Below are 23,323 nucleotides of genomic sequence, written 5' to 3' on the forward strand. Positions count from 1 at the left end.
GTAATGAGTACGGCATCCATCTAGTTAAGCAGTAATGTTTGCCTGCATGCTGTTGTTGATTATGGATAATTCATCTCCTCCCAATTCTCATTGGGGAAAGAAAACACATTTCTGAGTGACTCTGTTTTGAAATGACTCACCAGTGTGTGAGTCAGAGCTGTATGACTGCTGAGAGTCAGGGTGGTGATGGTGATGGTTGTGGTTGTGCTCAGCTTGTCCGTTGCTATGACTGCAGGGCCCTGTCATGGAGGAAGCGGGAGGCAGTGGGGATGTGGACTCAGACTGGTAGCCTGAGGCATAGCCCCTGCTTTCAGACGGCGAGGGCTGGTAAGGCGAGCAGGGGTACACCTGGCGGGGAGTTTGGTATCCGCTGCTGCTGCTGCTGTACTTTAGGTCCAGGTGGGAATGAGCGTGGGACCTCGATGCCTCTGGGTAAGCTGGGTGACCTGATGGCAAGGGGTCGAAGGTGAAGGCTGGGAGATCGTGACCCTGTGGGCCGTAGGAGGCTACGGTGGCCCTCCTGTGCCAATACTCAGCCTCTCTGTCCCTCTCCCACTGCAGCTCAGCCTCCCTGTCTCGCTCCCAGTGGAGGGACAACTCTCTGCCTCGCCTCAGTCCAGCATCCCTCTCCCAGTGAAGGTCTGACCCTCCTCTTGGTAACTCTGGCTCCCTGGCTCTCCTAAGCCCCACTTCCCTCTGCTGAAGCTCCGCCTCTCTGTCCCAATGGAAGCTGTCGCCTCGGTCCAGCCTCAGGGTGTGATAGGCTGCTGTGTCCTCCCTCCTGATGCTGCAGTCCCTGCAAGGACAGCCAGCAGGTGGAATACCATCCATTAACATTATGTCATGGTATGTCGGGCTGGTGGACGGTTTGGGGTGGTGCGGGTGGGGATGGTGGTGGCTGTGAGGTGGAGGAGGGTGGTGGTAGGGGCCGTAGTCGTCCTCTCGACAGCAGAGGCGACCCGACGTAGACAGGGGGTGGTGGTGGGGGTGGTTGTGAGGGTGGGGGGTGAGGTCTGGTGTTGGGTAAGGGCAGAGGTGGCGAGATGACGAGGCCTCTGAGCAGGAGCGGTGCAGGTGGTGTGGCGGGCCACTCTGGCGATCCCACACCAGATCTGGAGGTGGAAGGGACTGGTGGGGGTGTGGGTGGGGGTTGTAGTGCTGGCACAGATCCATGTGTGATGGTGGAGCAGCTGAGTTGGGGCTGGCAGAAGGGGTGGCCCCGTGGTGCCCGTTGGTGCCGGGTGCCCGATCGAGGCAGTAACCATTAGGCATGAGGAGGGTGCGGTCACAGCCGGGCTCGGCGCAGCGCTGGGACCGGTAACCGTCCCGGCAGGAACATGACCGACTCAGCCTCAGCGTCCCAGTTCGCTCTGAGGGCAAAGAATCACCATCATCCAAGATGGCGGTCTCCCGCTCTCCATCCCGGTTTCCCTCTATGCCTCCGAGAAGGCGCTCAAGCTCCTCTCGTTCCTGTCTGGTCGGAGGCGGCGGACGAATGGGCTCCTCCTTGTGGTCAGGATGCTGTGATGATTGGTTCAAAAGGCTGGAGTGGGCTGAGAGGGCGGAGTCAGAACGTTGAGAGTTGAGATGATCAGGCCGATCTTCTGCAAGGCCTCCGCCTGGGCTGCTGCCATTGGTTGAGGTAAGAGAACCTGAGCTGGGACCCTTGCGTTTCTTTATTTGAGCGTAGAGACTGCCATCTAGAGGACCTTTGGTGTGGGCAATATCTGAGACAAAAGGACAAAGATAATAATGAAGAATGAACGGTCACACTGTTTTCTCTCTATACAATGCTGTTGTATTTTTAGGATTTGTATCCCATTTTTATTTATTTATTGTACACTTTTAATCATTTGATCCTCATAGCTTTGTCTGTATTTTCATTTGATTTGATTTCTCACTCCCTGTAAACCACTTTGGTCATCTGTTGTTTTAAAATGTGTTCTATAGATAAATGTAGTTACTTGACTTTCCTTTCAGTTGTACAACCTCAAACTGAGCTAAGATGGGATATAAAGACAACAGCTGGTGTGTTACCCTCAAGGCTGTCCTGGTATCGCTGGTTGAAGTTCTCATAGGAATCCCAGCGAACCACTGGGTCAGCAGTGTTGTAGTCCACCGTGACGGCTGGGTCGTTCTTCTGGTACTCGCGGCCTGAGGAAAGAAAAACATACATTAGATTTCCATTTGTTTCCTTCCTTTCCAACCCAAAGCATTTTTGACAACAAGCATTTAGATTCCAGTTCAGCAATTTCTCTTCTATCCCTTTGGCAAAGATAAACTGAACTTTTTAAATAGAACAGACATGAAGAGGACTTTTTTTTTTTTTAAGTATATTTTTTCGGGCCTTTTGCCTTTAATGTACAGGACAGTGGAGATAGACAGGAAACAGGCAGAGAGAGGGGGAATGACACGCAGGATAAGACCGCTCAGCTCGGGATTCGAACTGGGGTCACCTGCAACGAGGACTGTATGCTCAACCCCGTGAAGAGGACTTTGAAGTGATGAACAAACCTTTGATCTTCTCAGGTCCGGAGGAAAAGACGAACTCTACTGTAGCATCAGATGGAAAACGCTCATCTAGAGAGAAGAAAAGCAAAAAATGCTCAACAAAACATAGAGTTTAAGTTCATAGTAAATCGTTCTCTTTTTCTCTTAAGCTGTGTTTCGGCCACAGGAACTTTCAGAAGGAACTAAAAACCCTTTGAGGAACTCAGGTCCCTCTACCTGTGTTTCCAGCGGAGAGATAAACTGAGTTCCAGGGAGATTGGTAGTACTTCCCAAAAGCACAGGAACTTTGGTTATGGGGTTTTCAGGGCTGCTTCAACTTGCATAGCTTAAACAAGGCAGTGCTTTCATATCAGTCCAGGACCATTTTAGGACAAGTGGAGGACATTTCTCTTTGTTTGTTAATGTTAAAAGTAAAGCATTGTCAACTTACTTAAAATAAAAGCGCAAAAGAAAAAAACTGATAGCATGAGCAAACTGAGATCATGAGGGAGAGAGAGAGCATTATTTTCTGATTGATTTACAGCAGTTACATTCTAAGCAGAAATAAAACTGTCAAACACTCAACAGATGTTATACTGCGAAGACAGATGAGGTTCTGATTCATTTTCCTTCTTTCCTTCTCTACATTTTCGTTTTCATTCATTCATTACATCCTACTCAGTAAATACAGAGAACAACAGGACAACATGTGTTATTGTTTCCTCATTATATGTGCATCTCTAAATGCTGCCATCTTTTTTTAAATTTCTCATGGATCTAATTTGAATGATCTACCTGGTTCCTCAGATTGACGGACAAGCAAACAGGACTCCACAACAGGGACTTTAAAGTTCCACGTTTAGTCTCTGAGATTAGTTCCTCTGGGTCCAAAATACCTGGAACTTATGGTGGAAATGGAGTTTTATATATTATTCTCCAAATGTATATGTCATCTCCTTATGAGAGCCAGATTTATGAAAGCGTGCCGGTGCTTCAGCGATGCAGGGAACCCCCAGAAAGGAATCAAACATCATTTCTGCTCCAATCTATCAAACATACTAATATCTTCCACAGATGTGTGTGACTTACATATGTACATTTTGTACATTTGTAATGCTGCATTTAGTGTATCGGAGTGAATATCACATTTTACAGGCGTGCGTCTCGGCTGCATGTATTCTGTCATTTTACAGAAAATGAAACCAAGGAGGAAATGAGGTAATGAGCATGTTCATTATGGATTTAAGCAGTAGACACCAGCGCTCTCCTTCTTTACTCTCACAGGCATAGTTACAGAAACCCTCTCCCTCGCTACAGTGCAGCTCATTCTCACTACACTGGCCTCCAGGGAGCTGTTATTATTTCCAGAATGGGGATTAAGCTACAACTGTTTAGGGATTTGTTCAACCACGGTATTATGAGGCCAGACCACTGTGAGTACATTTCCATAATGTAAGTCTATTACTTGAAAGTGGTGATTATCCTACCAGTATAAACAAATTGTGCCTAAATGACAATTTAAGACTCTCAGAGGAAGGAAAATGAGGCAAAATCCACGCTGGTCTTCAGGGAGCTGTGTAATTTGTTCTTGTACATTTCACATGAAACTATGCAACTTTTAAAAAGAGAACAACTACTACAAAATAAAAGGCTTCCTTGCTCAAGTCTACACATTGAGGGATTTTACAGTTAAAGACTTACTTTTGTGTGGTATGACCCGTTAGCCTACAGTGGCTAACGTCAGCTAGCTGGATAGATATTTCTGTGTAACTGACATTACTGGGTCAGTTTGGTGACTTCAAGACTCCATTTAACTTGTACTACTGTTACGCTGTTTTAGGATGCACCAGAATTATTACTTCAGTAAAAGTTACATAGCCACACTTTAAACATGCAGTAACTGATTTTTCAGATTGGACACAAACAAAACGCATTAAAATGAGATTCTTTACCACCATTACAGCTGTTCAAAGGCCTTATGTCAGATCTTATTTTATTGATTACAAATGTTTTTAACTTCATCATAATCTTATCTGTTTACTTGTATTTATTCATCATTTAATCTTCTTCTATTTGCCTGCCTAATATTGTTTTGCATTGTTGTTGTTTCTCGACACCATTGTAAATGAGGATTTCTCCTCAAAGGTCTTTTGAGGTAAAATAAAGACTAATAAATAAATTTGGTGCTGCTTATCAAACATTTTCTCTGAAAATAGCTGACTGCTGAAGAGAGCAGTGAGTGAACCAAAACTGTATGGTTGCTGGGCCGTAAAACAAAAACAATGAGTATAAAGACAATGGGAAATTTGGGTGATAATTGAAAATATGAATTATTGCTCATTAAAAAAAAAAAAGCAGATTCAATTCTAGTCATTGTCGGTGGCCCATGCTACAGAATACCTGCTCTAATCCAAAGGATGTTTTTATCTAATATAAGTACAGGGTTAAAAGGGGTGACTTGCTTTGTCTTACTCAAAAAGTTGCCCTCTCACCTACAAATCAACCACTTCATAGCCTGTGATTTCCTGCCAATTCCTTTTTCTACCACCTACATAAACGTACCAATACAAGCTTCGTCCAGTTCCCCTTTGCCAAACCAGAGCTGGGATCCGTGGATGGTGCAGGTGTGGAACTGCAGCCTGAACACTGTGTCTCTGTCAGCGGCCTGGGCTCGCCTGTGATAGCATTTGACCTGCAGAGGGCAGCAGAGAGAGGCAGAAGCACAGATCAAACTACATGCAGGATAATTTGGGGTTGGGACAGTAAATGTAAGGCTTTGTGTTCCAGCACTTTAACTGCACAAAAGCAGACAAATTATGATTATGAGATGTGTGGTGACAGAACTCTTAGGCAGACTTAGATTTATATTTTAGGAATGAGCTATGAATTGCAGCTTATTATTATTTTTATTATTATTTTTTATAAAGATCTTGAGAGCAATAAAAAATATATCAGCTTTTCATTATTGTTTATTTTTTGGCCTTGAAAAGATTACAAAAAACTGCAAAGTGTTTCTGCATTAGAACACTCACAATTACAACCCCACCCATATCTGGGGTCCTCTGTCATTTCCTTCCCATGTGAACTCACCATGATGTCACCCTTCAGCAGCAGAGCTGGTTCGATGGTCACACACAGTCGCCTTCCTCCAGTGCCTTGAAGGTCACTGTAGACAACACAAAGAACACAAACAAGCCTGTTAGATAACTAAAAAAAACACACATGGGACACGAGCTGACAGACTTTGTAACCAAACAGGGACAAACTGACACGCAGTGAAAGTTTGATTCATTTGTTTGTATGTTGCCGTGGACAACTCATCTTAACATAATCACGAACGTGTTTGTATAATTATGATGATCTGTTTCAATGAGTGATTTAAGCATTATTTTGATTAAAAACCTGCATTGAAGTTGCTGGGTCACAGATTTTTGTGTCCCATTAATTAATTTGGAAATGTTAGAAATATGCAAGGTTGAAACAAGATAAAAGCTAAAAGCTTGATAGAAGATGATGATGTCCTTTGCTTCATTTTCTCCCCTCCCATCTTTTTAATTACATTGTGACGATGTTGAAACCTCAGCTCGGGAAAGAAAACAATCCCGAGCCAACAAATACGCTCCAGCTTATCGGTGCGCCTTATCATTTGGCCGCATGACAGCGAGATAGAGACTCACTATATGCCTGAAGTGTAGACCAACTGCATGGACTGGTAGATCTTCAGGAAGGGGTAGTAACCTGAGGAGAGAGAGAGGGAGAAATTTAGACATAGCGAGCATTATCAACACCAAGACAGAGGAATGTGCTGACTGCCACCCCCCTCCTCCTGGACATGATCATTAGATTAAAGATAAACACATGAGTGTGTGTGTGAGTGTGTGTGTGTGTGTGAGTGTGTGTGTGTGTGTGTGTGGGTGGAGGGTGAATGTGACCGTCTGTGAGATTCGCAGTGGGTAAGATTGCTGTGATTCAGGAGGGAAACATGTTAGAGCATCATGCCAACACAAACATCACATCACACATACAGCAGAGCAGAATATGGAAGCAGACTCTGGCCCAGACTTGTGTTTCCTTTGAACTTCCCTCTCACTGAAGATGCAACAGAGACAACCTAACCAATCATGTTTTAAGAGAATGAAGATGTTTTTTGCTGCTTTATACATTGCACTTGCACATTTTGTGACATAGTGCCCAATAATATCATGTATTAATACTAGAACTCATAACAGACGCCCTTCCATGCTTCCCCTTAAAATGAACTGTCTGACAAACATCTGCAAATGTGTTATTCATACTGTGTATATCAATCCTAACCACAGTTTGTAGGTGGATTTACAACGCTGTGCAATCGCTTTATTTTCTTTATTCTTTGTCTGTATTTATAAATATTTAGTTTGTGAATTCATTACTCAATAATCCAAGGATGTGATGACAATGTCTCAGGATTTGTAGAAATAATTTAGGATCTTAAATGTTTTAGATAAAGAGGAAGTTCTGTAAATATAAACTTCAGCATCACATGGCATTGAAGGAAATTATGCTGATGGATGATTAAAATATGTGAAAAGATTCTCCCAGATAAAAGAGGAATATATTACACATCCAATATTGTTTTTTCCACGAGATGTGGACAAAAGAAACTTGGGACTGATGGCAAACCTACGTTGGTTCTGTTATTCCTCTCAGTATTAAACTGCAGTGTCCAATCACTGACAGATTTCCAATGAAAACGTCTGTCTGATAAAAGACTTGAGCAAAGGCAGTTCTGGTGTATCATTCTAAGATTAATGGACCCCATGCAAGAACATTTTTGTATTCTTATCCTAAAACTCAGACTTTTCTCTGTAACGTTTCCAAGTCTGATTCAACAAACTGTCTGAACGGCCTTGCACTCGCTCCTTTCAGTCTGTTAAATGCCACCTGTTCATGAGGAGCTGCGTGTTCATGTGATGTGATCATTAACATAATCCACGCCTAACTAAAACTGCCATATAAGGCTCTATGTTCCGCTCTGCTTGTGGGTTTTATTCACAAAAAAAGTTCAGAAACAGTAAAAACAAAAACCAAAAAAAAAAGAGTAGAAGTCTTGCTTTCGCTAATCAGTTGGGGGAAACCCAAAACAGTTAGACATAGATATTAATTCACATTCAGTTATTACTTTAACTTAGGGCATCATAATTCAAAGTCAGACCAGTGTTTCTCCACAGTGAAGACCGGCAGAGATGATCTATTTATTCACATATGACTGACATGGATTAATCTTAAATTTAGCTTGTAACTAGGAGTAGATTCCAAGTATGAGACACTGATGGAAGCCACAAATTTTGAATTGGGATGTAACCATGGAGATGCATACATTAGCGACAGGAAGATAAATGTGATTTGCTTTAAACAACACACACACACACACACACACACACACACACGCACCTCCTTCACCCTGGAAGTTGGGGAGTGACGGGATAAGAACTTGGTGGAGGAAAAGCGGGCTGCTGTTCATCTTGATTGCCCCAGACAGAAGGCCTCCAAAGTAATAGATATACCTGAAAGAGAGAGAGAGAGAGAGAGAGAGAGAGAGAGAGAGAGAGAGAGAGAGAGAGAGAGAGAGAGAGAGAGAGAGAGAGAGAGAGAGAGAGAGAGAGAGAGAGAGAGAGAGAGAGAGAGAGAGAGAGAGAGAGAGAGAAGTGAAAATAGGGAACAAAAGTGGGAAAGATGCTGATGATATAAAATGAATGTGATAAAAATGGGGAATAACAATAACAGATGGAGACTGAGATCAAGTACAAACATCTTTAAAAGAGAGAGGAAAAATGCAAACAGCCCTGGAGCAGACGATGCTGCTGCCAGATAGCCAGTAATGGTGGTTTCTTCAAAAAGGATGAGAGGGATGTATAAAGAAAACAAAAAACTATCTTGTTTACTTAAAATATCTCACTGTTAGGTGATGAAATATTTCATGAGTATGTCAAAGCTAAAGTTCATTCAGGACAGTCCTTGACTCTTTTTCTCTATTTTAGTTTTCTAGGTTACTGTAAGTGAGTCTAGAATTTCCGAAAGTATATTTATATGTTTAAAAGAAATCAAAAGACTTGTTCTTCATTTTGGGGGGATGAGAAAACTTGCTATCCTGCCATGAGTTAGATGAGAAGATTGACACCACACATGCTTGTACACTCGATATGACGCTAGTTTATACCTTAAGCTTAGTATAAAGAGTGGACGCAGGGACAAACAGCTGTCTTGGCTCCGTCGAGTTCTTTTTTATTCTTTAACTGCCTATCAGCACCACTAAATGTGACTGATTAACACATTATATCTCATTTGTTTAATCTGTACACAAACACAAGTGTGAAAAAAAGTCAAGTTGTGGTTTTACAGGGAGTTACATTCTTGGCTGGGTCAGTGATTTCCTGCTGAGTCATTGTGAGGATGGAGTGGAGATTTATAATTGTTTGTGTAAGGACATAACAACCAAGATATAATGTGTTAATCAATCACATTTAAAAGTAATGCTAAGTGAAGTGGTTTTTGTAACATTTTTGCAAAGCAATATCCTAAAATGTTTCCTATTTCTTTAACTGTTATCTAAGGTTTTTTTTTTGCAATGAATAAAAAGATGGTGACATGCAGTTAAACTAGCCTGCTTCATTTCAAATGAAAGGCTTTTTCTTTATTGACAAAATGTGTTGTAATTGTTCTAAATTATTTCATATCTGGGATGTCCCTGTAAACCACGTTTACCGTGTTACAGTGATCCCAATACACAGGAAAATACCAGGACCTGGAAACTGAAGCAGCTAAATGGAATTCAGCCAATTTATTATTTACACCTGTGCTTTTCCTGCTTTGACATGACAACATTTCTGACCTTAAGTTAAAGATGAATCAAATCCAGCAGTTGTGCAGATGTATTGCTTGAAGCTAAAAGCTGTTTTCTCTTCCTTTTCCCTTTAACAGGATGCAGGAAGGATGCATTTATGTGGGATACCCCCCCCCCCACACACACACACAGTACCCCTCAGATCATCCCGTGGCCTCTACCTGTTTTGGGATGGCTGGAGGGAAGAGGACACCTTATCTTCACAGAACTTCCTCATGGCGAGAGTACTGAGAGCCTGGTCCGCCCTGCACATAAATGCATGCAAACACACAGAGGCACACATTGCTTTCAGCCAACAATTCCCATCATGGGACTTGCACCAGACTCTAGATGCCAGAAAGTACATGGAGAGGATACAGCTGGCACTGGCCACAGGATAGACCAGTTTCCACTGTTCCTTTGCAAAAATCCACAGGGCTTAATTTATCAAATGACTTATCAACAAAGTCTGAATGGAAATCATTGTGCTGCATATACTTGAAGTAACGCACATCAGCCACTTGATATACTGCTGTAATAATTTCTTTTGCCATACTTGGCATCGGCATTGAAGTATTGGAATTTAAGTCCAATATGTTTCTGCACGTCAGTTCATTAACCTTTAATATTTTCCATGTGCAGAAATTCTGATGAACAAGAAACTGTCAAATTGTGGCTTTGGATGCTTCATGCACACACACACACACACACACACACACACACAGACACTCACCCTGCAGAGATCTTGCTGTAGTGCATGTAGGCTGCAATGATCACGCCTGTTTTACCTTTGTTGCCCTGTAGGATTGAGACACAACAACAGTAAAATTGATGTAAGCTCATGAAGTCGTTATATGCTGATTTCATCCCCAGGCGCTGTGGGTTTGGTACGGAGACAGCTGATTTATACAGTTTTCAAGTTTTGGCTGCAGGGTGGATTTTTTTGATAGAGACACAGAAAACAAGAGAGACAGAGAGATGGAGATGAGGCAGGGACATAGAGGGACTTGGACAAGCAGATTGAGTTCAAATTAAAAAGTTCCCTGGGGTTTTTTTTTTTTCACACCAGGCGCTCCGTACTTCCTGACACATTCCAAAGACATTCCAGCTTCCAATTCCTAGTGTGACCCCTCCAGATACCAGCAAGCAGGCTGAAATCTGCACACGTTCAGCACAAATTACAGCTTGTTTTGCAGCGTGTGTCCCTCAATGGAAGATTCTTTATTGACATAAACTTGTTTATTCCCGTCCCTGGCGTGATCCACAGCTGGGAAAGAATTGCCTGTAGCTGGAATGTTCTGGAAACTCAGTGGACCACAGAAGTAGTCTGGTTTTAGTATTTAAATTCTCCTGACCAAAACCAATAAATAAAACATCCAGACAAGCCGTGGGAGCTCGGTCGCCCTCAATGTTAGCTGGTCAGTGTCTGGTAGCTGCGGAAAAGTTAACGTTGCCACAGATTTCCTGAAAAGTTGACATAAATTAATCACTAAATGATGCGTTACGGTGAGGAAGTTAAACACTGGGTTGACAGAATTTCATATAGATTGTACATTTAATTTCCTGGCAAACATGGAAAACAGTTATTGAATTATGTGGTGCACTCTGTAATTTTGGTTTCATTCAAGTTATGTTTGCAATAAGTGGCTCAATTTATTGCATTTTAAATAGCAGGCAATGTGCCTTAATCTCTCCATTAGCATTAGATGAAGTGGTCATCTGAAACACTTCTATATTAAACTTGCACAGCTAAGTGGAAGCATTGGAATAAAAGCACACAGCTAATCACAAGTATTACCACTTTCTACTAAAGCACCTGTTAAGAAGCGTTTATAATTAGGAAGAAAAAGAAGGAAGGAAAGTGTTTATCATTTCTAATTAGTAATATTGTGGCAACCAACTACATGAATGTTAATCAATAAATGCTCATTAAAGTTCCCTTACAGCGACAGGATTACCAGTGGTAATATTATAGAGTAGCAGGTCTGTTTCAAGAGTAATGACATAAGTCGCTCTAAAAACTTGCAATATTACATCATTTTGTTATTTTGCTACATCCTCCTTTATGCACTTGCTTTTTTCATATAACCTTTACTTGAACTAGTTGTTATGTAAGCTACTTAATATGTTAAATTGTCTTTTTTAATGTTGTTTATTTGAAATGTGGTCATTAAAAACTAGAAAATGAATACTCATAATTCAGAATATGTTGCTATAAAAATGTTCTCATCATTATTATTATTATATTGTGATACATCTGCTAGTTTCTGAGCCTGGGAAACAGACGGGCGTCCGTCTGAAAAACCCCAGAGCGGCCCCCCTGAACTCTGACCTTGCAGTGCAGGACCACCACGTGGTGGGGGTCAGAGGTCAGCCACGTCTCCATGGCTTTACATATGGCACAGATCTTATCCAGCGGTGGGGCGTGGAGGTCGGGCCAGCCAAAGTCATGAACCTGGAGGTGGATGGAGACAGAGGAGAAAGGATCATGTGATTTAATTAAAGGCTGCGAATAGAATTTTTAGCACCAAATTACGCGAGTTACGAGAAAGAAGTTCTACCTTTGGATTTAGTCGGGTGATGTCGTGGCGCCTTTCTGAGAGATTCAGCAGCTGGAATAGAAAGGATGTTTTGTATCACTGCATCACATCCAACCACACAATGTACTGTATCCAACCAGTTATCATTTTACTTATTTTATTATGGGTGTGACAAAAAACAAAAAAAAACAGACTGCTTATTTGCTGGTTTATAACTGTATTTTGTGGCTTTTGCTGTCTATTGTGCAACGAGCATCTGCAGCCGAATTCAACCAAATAATGCAAGAAATACCACAGACTTCTTGTGAAAGCTGTCCTGCTCTACTGTCGTTCTGTTCCCTCACCAGAAATTTGTCTTGATGTTTTGACTTGAGCATGGCCGCCACTTCCTTCAGGTTAAGTCGGTATCGCTGCTCTTCTAGCTTTGGGGGGAAGAAGACAGAGATGATTCTCTCTGTGATGTAGGTGAGGTCGAAGTCGTAGTGGCGCTCCATCACTCGCTCCATCACGCGGTCAACGCTGAAGCTTCTGGATGAACGGTTCATGCAGAAAAGACAGAGAGAGAGAAAGAGAGAGAGAGAGAGAGAGAGAGAGAGAGAGAGAGAGAGAGAGAGATAAAGAGAAATAGAGAGAGAGAGAGAGAGAGAGGTGGACATGGGTCATGAGCGTTACTACAGGTCGTTTGCATCAGCTCGTCGTGAACGCTCTCCTTCATTCAGGTCAATGAAACCTCTGGCTAGATAGGTGAAGAGAAAGAGAGAGGAAGGAAAAAAAGGGAGAAAAGAGAGAAACTGGATACTGAGTGTGACATGTGGGTCAGATCAAAAGCCAGCTTGCTCCATCACATGGTTGACAGTAAACCTTCCGGAAAGAATGAGGGAGAGATGGCTATTAGTCTGAGGAACAAGTGAAAGAAGGCAGAAACAAAGAGGACACTGATTAGAATGTAGAGCAGAGCTGATGTGGAAACCCACAGACATTATTTGCATTAAGGGATGGCTACAGAAAAGCAGCTTCAATGATGTAATGCGTCACCTTACTTAAACCTACCTCGAGTTGTGGGTAAGAAACAACTAGGGCACAGCTTCTTCAGAGAGCAACTTGAGTAAAAGGCCCGAAAAAAGTAGCAGTGCCATAACACAGACAACTCAATTGATACATGACTTCACTGTGTAGCATATCACTCCGCCCAATCTAAACTAATACAGACAATACAGACAAACTACACAGTGGGAAGTAGTTCCAAATGTACATAACAATATAAAGAATATATTTATCAAATCATGTAAAACATGCAGCCAATACCAAAATAAGGTTCTTCTCATCTTCATCATCATTTCATCTTCTCATCTTACAGTAACATGTTTCATTGTAACAGAATGAATGAGTTGACTTTTACCTTGGTAGGGTGTTCCTCTGTTTGGTGTAGGTCAGAGACTTGGTGGACCCCTGTGGAAAAGCAAAATGTAAAAATACAATTAATAATCATGGTGATAGCAGTACACACCACCATCATGTCAGAGTAAAATTAAGGTCAGAGCATCTTTAGCCTCCACCCTCACCTGCTTTAATCAGGGGGAGGAAGGAAACATGAATGAATAACCTCAACTATGCTTTTTTCAACATGTAAACAAGTCTCTGACCTGTAATATCACTCTGTTAGCTACTACTGCTCACTAGCTAACGGCAAATTGTGGGCTCACAGTGTCAGCTAGAATTCAAGATGAATCGTCAAAATATTTTACATATGAACATTTTAAAGGAGAAGAAAGATGTTTTGCTTTCTAAATGCTCATGAATGATTGAGTAAAGTGACTATTTAACACAGTGACACATTAGTTTCTAAGTTCTTCTATCATATATACCCTTGTTGGAAGCCGAATAATGTTTACATTTTAAGTTTCTTTTTATGCATGTTTCTAATTAGTTGTGCAAATGAAAACTGTGATGACATTTTGGTTTATGAATATTGCGTGCTAACATTGCTAGTATGAGAGCGATCTTGTTAGCTAGGCAAGTGGCATTTGTGCTAATTAGCAACTGTTTAGCATGTTTAACATTGAGATGGTAAACATGCCTAACATTATACCATGCATCATAAAAACATAAAAATTCACAGGAATGAAACAAACGAAAATGTTTTCTAGCGTGTCTCGTCTGTTAATATTTTCGTGCCACCATCAGACTAAAATACCAGCATAGATATCTCATCATTTACGAGCAGTCATTAAATTTGTGGAGTGCATTCAAGCCCCCAAGCGGAATCATTAACAAACCTGTCAAGACAATTTTATAATATGGCATGTAATGAACATTATGTCTTCTAAGAGCTGGTATTGCTCTCACTTTGCTCTGTTTAATCTGTGTTCAATCAAATTTGATGGAGACACAGATGGTTCAATCCTGACAGTTTTTGGCGATTTCCGAGACAGATGGCCTGACACTGGGGATACGGGGGGGGGTACAGGGGGGGATATACGGAGGCAAGGAGAGACGACGGAGGTTAAAATGTGCTCACCAGGTGTTGGATGTGTCGAGATGGAGCGGTCCCTCTGCGCTGCTGGATGCAAAGAAAGAGGGAGTGACAATGTAAAGGGAAAGAGGAGACAGGAGATGGGAGAGAGGGGGATTTTAAAGAAAGGAGGCAGGTGGGGGAGAGAAAGCAGGATGAGGAGCAAAAAGATAAGAGGAATTAGGGTAAAGGGAAGAGGTTGAAACGAGGTGGGAGAGAGGAAGGACAGAGGAGAGAAGGAGAAAAGAGGAGGGAGGATACAGAGGAAGGAAAGGAGAGTTAATTAAACAAACAGACTCTCTAATGGATAAACATCACTACTTCCTATGGCAACATCAACATTTTTTTTTCTTCTTGGGGACTGGAATCCCGCAGCGCTCCGGGAATGAACCGTGCTCAAACTGGGCTGAGGGCTGGGCTCTTCCCAAAAGGAATTCGGCAGGAGGAAACCATACAGTGGTTTTGGAAAGCTATATCTTCTAACTAAGGATAGACCAGGAGGGAGAAGCTAGTCTAGTATATAGAAAGCTTTTTGAGGTCAAGATATGAGTAGATTAAGGGGACTTACCAGATCATTGGAGGGAGCTGGGATGCACGCAGAGGTCACCTGGAACACACAAAGACAGACACATGTGAATCCAAGACGGAGCCCCCCCGCCCCCTCCCCACACACACACACATTTTAAAAAAGGAAACATCCTTTTTGCTTCAGGGCAGAAGTCAGGGTCACCACTCAGATTTGATTAAGAGCGAATGCTTCCTCACACAATAAGATAAAGATGGAAAAAGCCACAAATAAAAAAACAAGTCTGTCCCACTACACAACCCCAAGTTCACCTTAAAGGAGTATTTCAACATTTGGTGAAATATGCTTATTTATGAGCAAACAATATATAAACATGTTAACTTGTGAGCTTCATACAGACACCTGACTTGTTTTAAGACAGACTTGAAAAACTGTGAACCTGTCCTTTAAGAGGATGAGAATATTATGAATTACAGAGGAATTTTGGAGCATCAACAAGTAACAGTGAGTGCCTCAGTGTTGTGTAACTAAAAACAATTGTGACATTATCTTATTATATCTTAATTTGTCAACTACTGTGGGGAATGTTGCCCATTTAAGATTAAGATGCTATTTCACCACTTTCAGGCCCAAATAGAGAGGGGGGGGACACAGACAGAGACATTTTTAAGAGCTACATTATTGATTGATAGTGTCTGTAAAACTACTTTGATGCACTTAAGTGCCAAGTACAAGTACAAGTACAGCTGATGTTCGAGAGCGTATTTACGAAATGTAAAGTATGTGTAAATGTGGAGCCAAACGTGCAGCTGGAGGAGCGCTGAAACAGAAACACACACATACAGAGAATGACACATCCGATTCCCATGTCTGTTGTGGGCCTACAGGTCAATGAACTGTGACCAAAGGAAGCAGGAGCTGAACAGCAGCCCTAATGAAGGAGGCTTTGGGCCACAGTCATGCTTACGTAACTCACGCAACACACGGACACACACGCGCACGCACACACACACACACGAATACAAGGCAGTGTTCCCGCAACACAGTCCTTTTTGGACTGTTTATTTGGATACAGGAAAAGGGCAAGGGCTTGTTTAATCTCATTGTGCACAAAAAGGAAGTTACACAGGTCCTGAACCTGGGGGTGTGTCACCACGGTGTGTGTTTGTGTGTGTGTGTGTGTGTGTATGTGTTGTTGTACAGTTCTTGTTAATCTTTCTTTCCTTTTCTTCTTCAGAATCGAACTTAGTCACTCAGTGTTGCGCATATGTTACTAACTACAGACATCAACAGGAAGGCAGAGGACCAGATAAAGAGCTAAATCGAGACATGTTGTGTGGCTGAAGTCAAAGATTGAGTATCAGCTATCAAATGACTAACTGGACTCTGTTCCTGTATGACTCAAGTCTGAGAATTAATGGTTCATTTCCATCTCCGTCTGAAAATGAAGATGAAATGAATCTCAAATCTTGTTCTGTGTTGTGGTTTCTTTTTCATTCTCAGCCTGAATCTGATTCACCACCACAGAGGTTTGGGTTGCATAATGCTCTAATATCTGTTAATTCAGTCTGACTGGATCAGGTCAGTCATTTTTTTTTATGTGAATGCTGCAATTCTAAAAAAGTCCCAGTTTAAAAAGAGAGTGAGGTTGACTGTGTAGCAACATATGAAACTCCTCTGCTGTGATAAAAAATGTGTTTTTTTAATCGGGTTCATGATCTGTAAATGTTGCAGTACCTGATTTCGGGGCAATAGCAGAACATTACATCCTGTATCCTACTTCTGTCACTCTTAACCACTCATTTTCGAACAATCGTGGCATGAATGACCTCCTTCCTGTCTCAGTCTTCTGTGTCATTCTGGGACAGGCTCGACATAACTGCCAGTCCTTCCAACTTTCAGGCACGGCATCTGAGAGATGGCAGGACTGAAAGGTATCTTCTGTGTCACTGTTTTGCAGAAACTGAATATGTAGCACATCTACAGTTGGGTGTAGGGTTGAGCACCAGGTATTGGGAGCGAGTATGTGCTTGTTTGTTTGGCTGTGCATGCACTCACATACTAAAGATTATCATGAAACACAGGCACCTTCCCCAAACCTCCCTAACCCTTTTATGCAACCTTCAATTGCCACTATTATTAGCAATAAAACTAGATACATTTTCAACATTAGGTTTCAGTACAGCCGTGACAAATACATTTTATTATATGTGATGGAAACTCAGTGTAAAATCCGGTTCAGCAAGTGTGACATGCATCTCTATCTCAGATCAGAGCGGTACGGTTCACTGTAAAGCCCCATTCAACAGGTGGATAGAAGATAAGTGAACGTCACAATTAAATGCTCAAAAACAATGCTCCCATTCCTCAAACCACAGAGCTAACATGCTGAAATAGTCGTTACCTGCCACTGCACACAACAGCAACATGGGGTCAGCTATCATACAACCACTTTGATGTAATAGGAGTTAGAGGACACGCTCAAAAGCAGAGGATCAAACAATTCTGTATGTTTTACACCGTCTATTGCCACCCGAAAGGAATTGTTCTATGAATATGAAAGAATAAAATATAGATGTTTATGATGGATGTTGTTTTATGAATCTAGTACAGTAGCTACCAGAGTGATTTTGCAAAGTTTTACAAATCACGGAAAAACTGTCAACTCTAGATGGGTGACGATTTAAAGTAAAAATCAACAAAGAAACAACTTACAAAGTGTCTTAGTGAGCTTTTGGTTGAGATCTGGTAACCATGAAGGCAACTTCTCAAGGCTTTAAATCCTCTCTCAGTCTCATTTTGGATCCTCTTGTCATCTTTAGTCACAATCAAAGCCAACTAAGCCTGCTCAGCATTTATCCATCCATTCATCTGACTGTCTTCAACTCTTACTTTCCCACCACCCAGTGCTGAGAATTTACTGCGTCTTTGTCTTTGCCTTCCCTCTAATTAAACACCTTAAATAAACTCGAGGCAGGATGAGATTTATCTACCGTATCTCACTTAGGGCGGTCCAGCGATGTTGCATAACTACAAAAATGTGGCACCTTAACTTCACGTTCATCATTCATCTAGATATTTTGTTCACTTAACATGACTATTCCATTTTATCGTTTAATCTGAACATCAAGTTCAACATCATAAGAACATCGCTTAATCAGGATTGGTAAAACTGCGCATGTATTTTAGTGCCTCTGATGATAAAGAAATACTTTTTGAAGTGAGTGTACTGTGTAAAAATGGAATTACTGAAGAAATCATAACCCGAGAGGTAAAAGAGGACAATGTAAACCGGAGAGTCCTGGGAAAACTGGGAGGTTTGGCAAGTGCTATACTGTATGTTATGCACGATGTTCAATGAAAGCCACGCCGCAGAACTCGTGATGAAATTTGGTGGTATTGTTGGAAAATGCAGCGATCCAACTAGCTTCTAATAAGAAAAATCAAAACCTTCTGGAGTCACCCACTGATTCCAGTTTCTCCTCGCTCAGCCAATACTGGAAAGAGTCCACACAAGTACAGTCCACACTGTTTCAAATTTCAACTTGTTATGACTACCGTTATCCACTTTTTGCACCCTGCAGCACGTATCAGTGTTCGGTAGTTTCACCCTTTATTCACCTTTTTATCCTGCGTGTGTCAAAAGTATTAAATGATTTCTCTTATTTCCAATCTTTCCCTCTCCTCTGTTAATTCTTCTTTTCTGTCTCTTGGTGCCCAGTGAAGGGGCCTGCAGAGGGCGGCCGCTAAGCCAGAACAAACACACCACACCAGATTCCATCTCCCCAGGCCAACACTTACGCACAAACTTCCTGCTAATAGACCTCCACCCATCTTGCTCTCCCTCTCTTTCTATTCCCCCTTGCCTCCTTTCCCTCTCTCCTCTCGCCTATTCCCCATTTGCAAGTTAATTTCTCCTTATTTTCTCCTTCTGCCCCCCCCTTTTCTCAAATCGCTCCCTCTATTTTGCATCTCTCTTCTCTCCTTTCTCTTTTCCTATTCTGCTGTTTTGTAGCTCTACTTTTGTCTTTTAAATCTTGTACTTTCTACTTCCTTTTTGTCCTTATCTCTTTCATATCTCTTCCTGTGAACTTTTCCTACCTTTCTTACCTCTTCCCCTCTCCCTCTACTTTTCACCTCGTCCTTCTTGTTCTGTCCATCACTCTAATTTCTCCTAATCACCCTTTCTCTTCCTTTGTTTATCCTCTCTTCCTCCATTTGCTCCAATACTTCCTTCCTCTTTCTTCCATTGCCTTTTCTTCCCTAATCTATTTCTAATAAAAACCCTTCCTGTTTGGCTTCCTCTTACCTTTTTCTGACTTCCAGCCTTGTTTTCTTAAAACGTTTTCACTATTCTTTTAAACCTCCACCATTGCTCTTACGTCTTCACGGTGCCAGTCTTGAAGTGTCTTAAAACTAGAGGGTCACAGGTTTGATCCCCCCCTCTGTCCATCAGTAACCAAATATCCCTGAAAAAGACAAAGACCCACCACTCGCTCGCTTGTTCTAACTTGCTGTGGATACAAGTGCTGGTGACATGCCTGAAATCATCTTAATACATGGCAAAGTAATAGAGACAAGTAATAGTAGACTTTATAACCAATATGATATATCAATATGTATATTTCTTCTATTTTGGTATTATCCTTCCTCTCTGTACATGTTCCCCCAGCCTCTCATTCACTCTCAGTACACTGCCCCTAACCTCCCCTTCCCTGCCTCCTCTCAGGTGGGTCCAGCTGGTGACACTCAGAGCCCTGACCCCCATAACACATACCCCCTCCCTCCCCAAGCAGCTCTACCTTTCTGTATTCCCTCCATCTCTTCCCTGTGCCAGCCCTTCTGTCCTCTTCCTCTCAGTCCATTTTGTTTTGCAGCAGTGGCCCTTGCTCCTCTAGCTCTTTACATGCTCTTTGATCCATCAAAGCCAGAAGGAGCATAGCTAATGGATAATGCACAGCTCTCTCCTCTCAACGCATGGCTTAAGAGCTGTGGGCTCAGGGAGGGATAACTAGGGGGTGAGGTAGTAGCCTTGGTATGTTATTAGTGTGAGAAACGGGTACGTGAGTGCTATGTTTGTGAGAGCCTGCGACTGTGTTTGAGTGTAATTTAGTGTATGTGTGTGAATACAGGATATGATAAGAAAATGAGGTACATTTATTAAACTGGCGTGCTATGCTGATTGGAGAATAATGTCATCAAGCTGTCTGAGAAGAAAAGTGTGGAAGCATGTTGGATTGGAAAGCATAAATGGAAATATTGAGTATAAAGGTGAGACTGTTGCTGACTCTGCAACTGAGTCACGGTAACGTTAGCTTGTTACTTAAGTGCTTAGCTGGCCTGGCAAAAGAAAAAGTTCCAGCTCATAACTCTCCGTAAAACCACATTTTTTTGCTTTTACTTCTTTTTTAAATTTTGGATGAAACAAATATAACATCTTGGTTGGTAACATCTGTTGGTAGGTATATTTTTAAGCTTTGCACTGACAGAGGCTCGCTATGTTCTTGCTTCTGGCTGATGCTAAACTAAGCTAATTGCCTGCTGACTCTAGCGTCATATTTAGTGTAGAGACATCAATCCTTTCATCTAAGCCTCAGCAAGAAAGTGATTAAGAAAAACATTTCCAAAAATGTTGAACTATACCTACAATTCTATATTGCATTTGAGGTTACATGAGCTATGTTTGAATCAAACTTATTATTATTTTATTGAAAAAGAAAAGTAATGCCCTGTCGACTACTTCTGCTTCGGGACACAGTGGTATTTCAGGTACAGCAGTATGAGCTATTTCTGTCTAAACTGTGTGTATAGTTTGTGCTACAGGCATCAAATGATTCAAAGCAGCTAGTGTGTTGTACTTTATGCTCCTTTACTTCCAGGAACTGAACAGAGGGGAAAGACAGATACTTTAATGAAGTGTCTCTATTTAGGTTATGTAACAAATAAGTTGAAAGGCAACAGAGAGATTGACAATATCATAAATTGTAGAGGAAGGAAACAAAGTCCTGCATTCTCACAGCAACAATTCATAGCTGCACTGAGAGTAGGTACTAACACATGATAGTCACTATAACTGTGTACCAGTCCTGACCCTGGCCAAACTATTTCTCGCTCCTTGGTTACATTTGAACGCAGCACTTTCTTTGATGGTTAGCCTTTTGGTATAAAGCCTTCGACCAAAAGTCTCTCCATCCCTTAAGACTCCCTTGGGAGACCCAATCAAAGCGCAATGATGAAAGCTGTAACAAATTAGCAGCGCGAGCCGATGCTGACCATGACCTTGTGTGCTTTCATCATCACCATCATCAGAAAGTGAGCCACAGAGGACAGCTGTCTTACAGTGCTGCTTTAAAGTTTTTGAACCCTTTAGAATTTGCTTTATTTCTGCATAAAGATCATCTAAAACGTGATCAGATTTCCATCCAAGTCCTAAAACTAGATAAAGAGACATCTTAATCTTACACTTTTTAGTTTATTTATTGAGGAAAATGATCCAATTTTACATATTTGTGTGAGGCAGAAGTAGGTAAACCTCTAGGATTATCAATTGATTTCAAGGGGAAATTAGAGTCAGGAGTTTCAATTAATAGGATGACAATCAAGTGTGACTCTAGGAGGCCCTGATTTATTTAAAGAATTAAAGTCTTCACGGTCAAAGTCACGGTCAAAGTCTGAGCTTCACAACACAGGTTGGTGGAAGTGTGGAGGAGTTGCTGAGACTCAGGGCGTATTCACACCAGGAAAGTCCTTTGGTCCGCTTATTTAGTCCGGACCAAAATACAATGTTTCTTTTTTGGCTTGGTGCGGTTCCTGTTCACATTGCGCTTTTCGCAAGTGGACCAGAATTTGTCAGCAAACCCACATGTGTGCAAAGATCGTTCAATCATTGGACAAAAAGCTCCAGGTTCCAGGGTCCGTTTGGAAGCGAACCGAGACCACCTCTCCGACTGGGTCTCGGTCCGACTGTTTGGTCCGCTCCAGAGTTCGATGGTTTGTGTTCACACCAGCCCAAAAGGTCCGCACCAGCGATTTTTTTGGTTTGGTCCGAACCAAACAAGGCAGGTGTGAATACGCCCTCAGCTAGAAAGGGTTACAAAACAATTTCAGAAGAGTTTGGTTTCACCAGTCGACTATCAGGCAGATAGGGGTTAGAAAAGGAAGACATTCAACACCAGTGTTATCCTCAATAGGAGTGGTTGGACAACAAAGATCACACAAAGAGCAATGCATGTAATAGTGTGGGAGCTCAAAAGGGACTTCAGGTTAACATCTAGGAAACTAAGAACATTGAACATCAAGGGTGTGTATGGTTGGAGCTATGAAGAGAAAGCCACAGCTTTCCAAAAAGAACATCGCTGCCGTCTACGGTTTGCTCATGACCATGCAGATGAGCCAGAAGGCAACTGGAAAAATGTTCTGTCTGATGGATGAGACCAAAATTGAACTTTTCGGCTTTGATGAGAATTGTTTTGTTTGGCATTGAGCAAACACCGCATTCCAACATAAGAACCTCATCCCATCTGTGAAACATGGTGGCAGTAGTATCATGTTTGCTGCGCCTGGACCAGGATGACTTGCAAACACTGATGGAGCTACGAATTCTGAGTTACACCAGCAAATTCTACAGAAAAAAAGGTCAAGATATCCGTCCATGACCTGGAGCTCAACAGAAAGTGCGTCATGAAGAAAGACAAAGACAACAAACATACAAGCTGCTCTAAATTAAGAAAGCTAGCTCAGAAATACTGTGGAAGGACCTGAAGCAGGCAGTTCATGCCAAGAAGCCCAACAACATCTGTTCTGTAAGCAGGAATGGGATGAAAGTCCTGCAAGCTCAATAGCGAGGGCCACTGCAGCAAAAAATGGAAATGAGAGGAAGAAGACAGAGGGCTGGCAGAGGAAAGAGGCAGATCAGATGAAGGGAATACAGAAAGAGGGGGGGCGGGAGGGATGTTATGGGGTCACCAGCTGGACCCACCTGAGAGGAGGCACGGAAGGGGATTGGAGGGGCAGTGTTTTGCCAAGGGAAATAGAAGAGAAGAAGAAGTGGAATACCAAAAACAGAGGAAATATGCTTATGATGTTGGTCATTTTTACTACTGTTCTACTAATTTGACCAGTCAGACTGCTTGCATGTCAAGTCTTGTTATAATAACAGCTGCCTCCTCTCAAACAGAGGTTCTGGTTAATGTACCAAAGATGCTAACTACACTCTCAGAGAGCCCTACACTACATTTAAGGCAACATGACTCATGCTTGTCACGAGTGTAGGCGATCTGGTGTATGTCTTTATTTCTTAAACCTGTTTCTTGTCATTCCTCAGATTCCAAATGGATGAACGGTTTAAGGAATGTATGTTAAAAGCTGTCCGAGCCAATTGAAATCATGTTAAAAAA

The 23,323-nt window shown here is 41.9% G+C and overlaps 1 protein-coding gene across 6 annotated transcripts in view; it reads right to left on the bottom strand.

The window, feature by feature from the left end:
- The window catches only part of tns2a (tensin 2a), a 50,973-nt gene that overhangs the window by 4,944 nt on the left and 22,706 nt on the right, over nt 1-23,323 (bottom strand). For 3 of the 6 annotated variants that reach the window (XM_053318477.1, XM_053318472.1, XM_053318478.1), the window contains exons 4-18: nt 14,970-15,008; nt 14,408-14,449; nt 13,289-13,338; nt 12,234-12,417; nt 11,911-11,961; nt 11,682-11,804; nt 10,083-10,147; nt 9,532-9,615; nt 7,921-8,033; nt 6,168-6,228; nt 5,581-5,656; nt 5,053-5,182; nt 2,515-2,580; nt 2,038-2,154; nt 141-1,727 (exon numbers count right to left, since the gene is read on the bottom strand). In XM_053318477.1, coding sequence (XP_053174452.1) covers nt 141-1,727; nt 2,038-2,154; nt 2,515-2,580; nt 5,053-5,182; nt 5,581-5,656; nt 6,168-6,228; nt 7,921-8,033; nt 9,532-9,615; nt 10,083-10,147; nt 11,682-11,804; nt 11,911-11,961; nt 12,234-12,417; nt 13,289-13,338; nt 14,408-14,449; nt 14,970-15,008 — 2,788 coding nt within the window. The remainder of the gene's footprint in view (nt 1-140; nt 1,728-2,037; nt 2,155-2,514; nt 2,581-5,052; nt 5,183-5,580; nt 5,657-6,167; nt 6,229-7,920; nt 8,034-9,531; nt 9,616-10,082; nt 10,148-11,681; nt 11,805-11,910; nt 11,962-12,233; nt 12,418-13,288; nt 13,339-14,407; nt 14,450-14,969; nt 15,009-23,323) is intronic. The other 3 variants (XM_053318476.1, XM_053318473.1, XM_053318475.1) reach the window with 3 other exon arrangements.

Source organism: Scomber japonicus, chromosome 4 (genome assembly GCF_027409825.1).
Source record: "Scomber japonicus isolate fScoJap1 chromosome 4, fScoJap1.pri, whole genome shotgun sequence".
Lineage (NCBI taxonomy): Eukaryota > Metazoa > Chordata > Actinopteri > Scombriformes > Scombridae > Scomber > Scomber japonicus.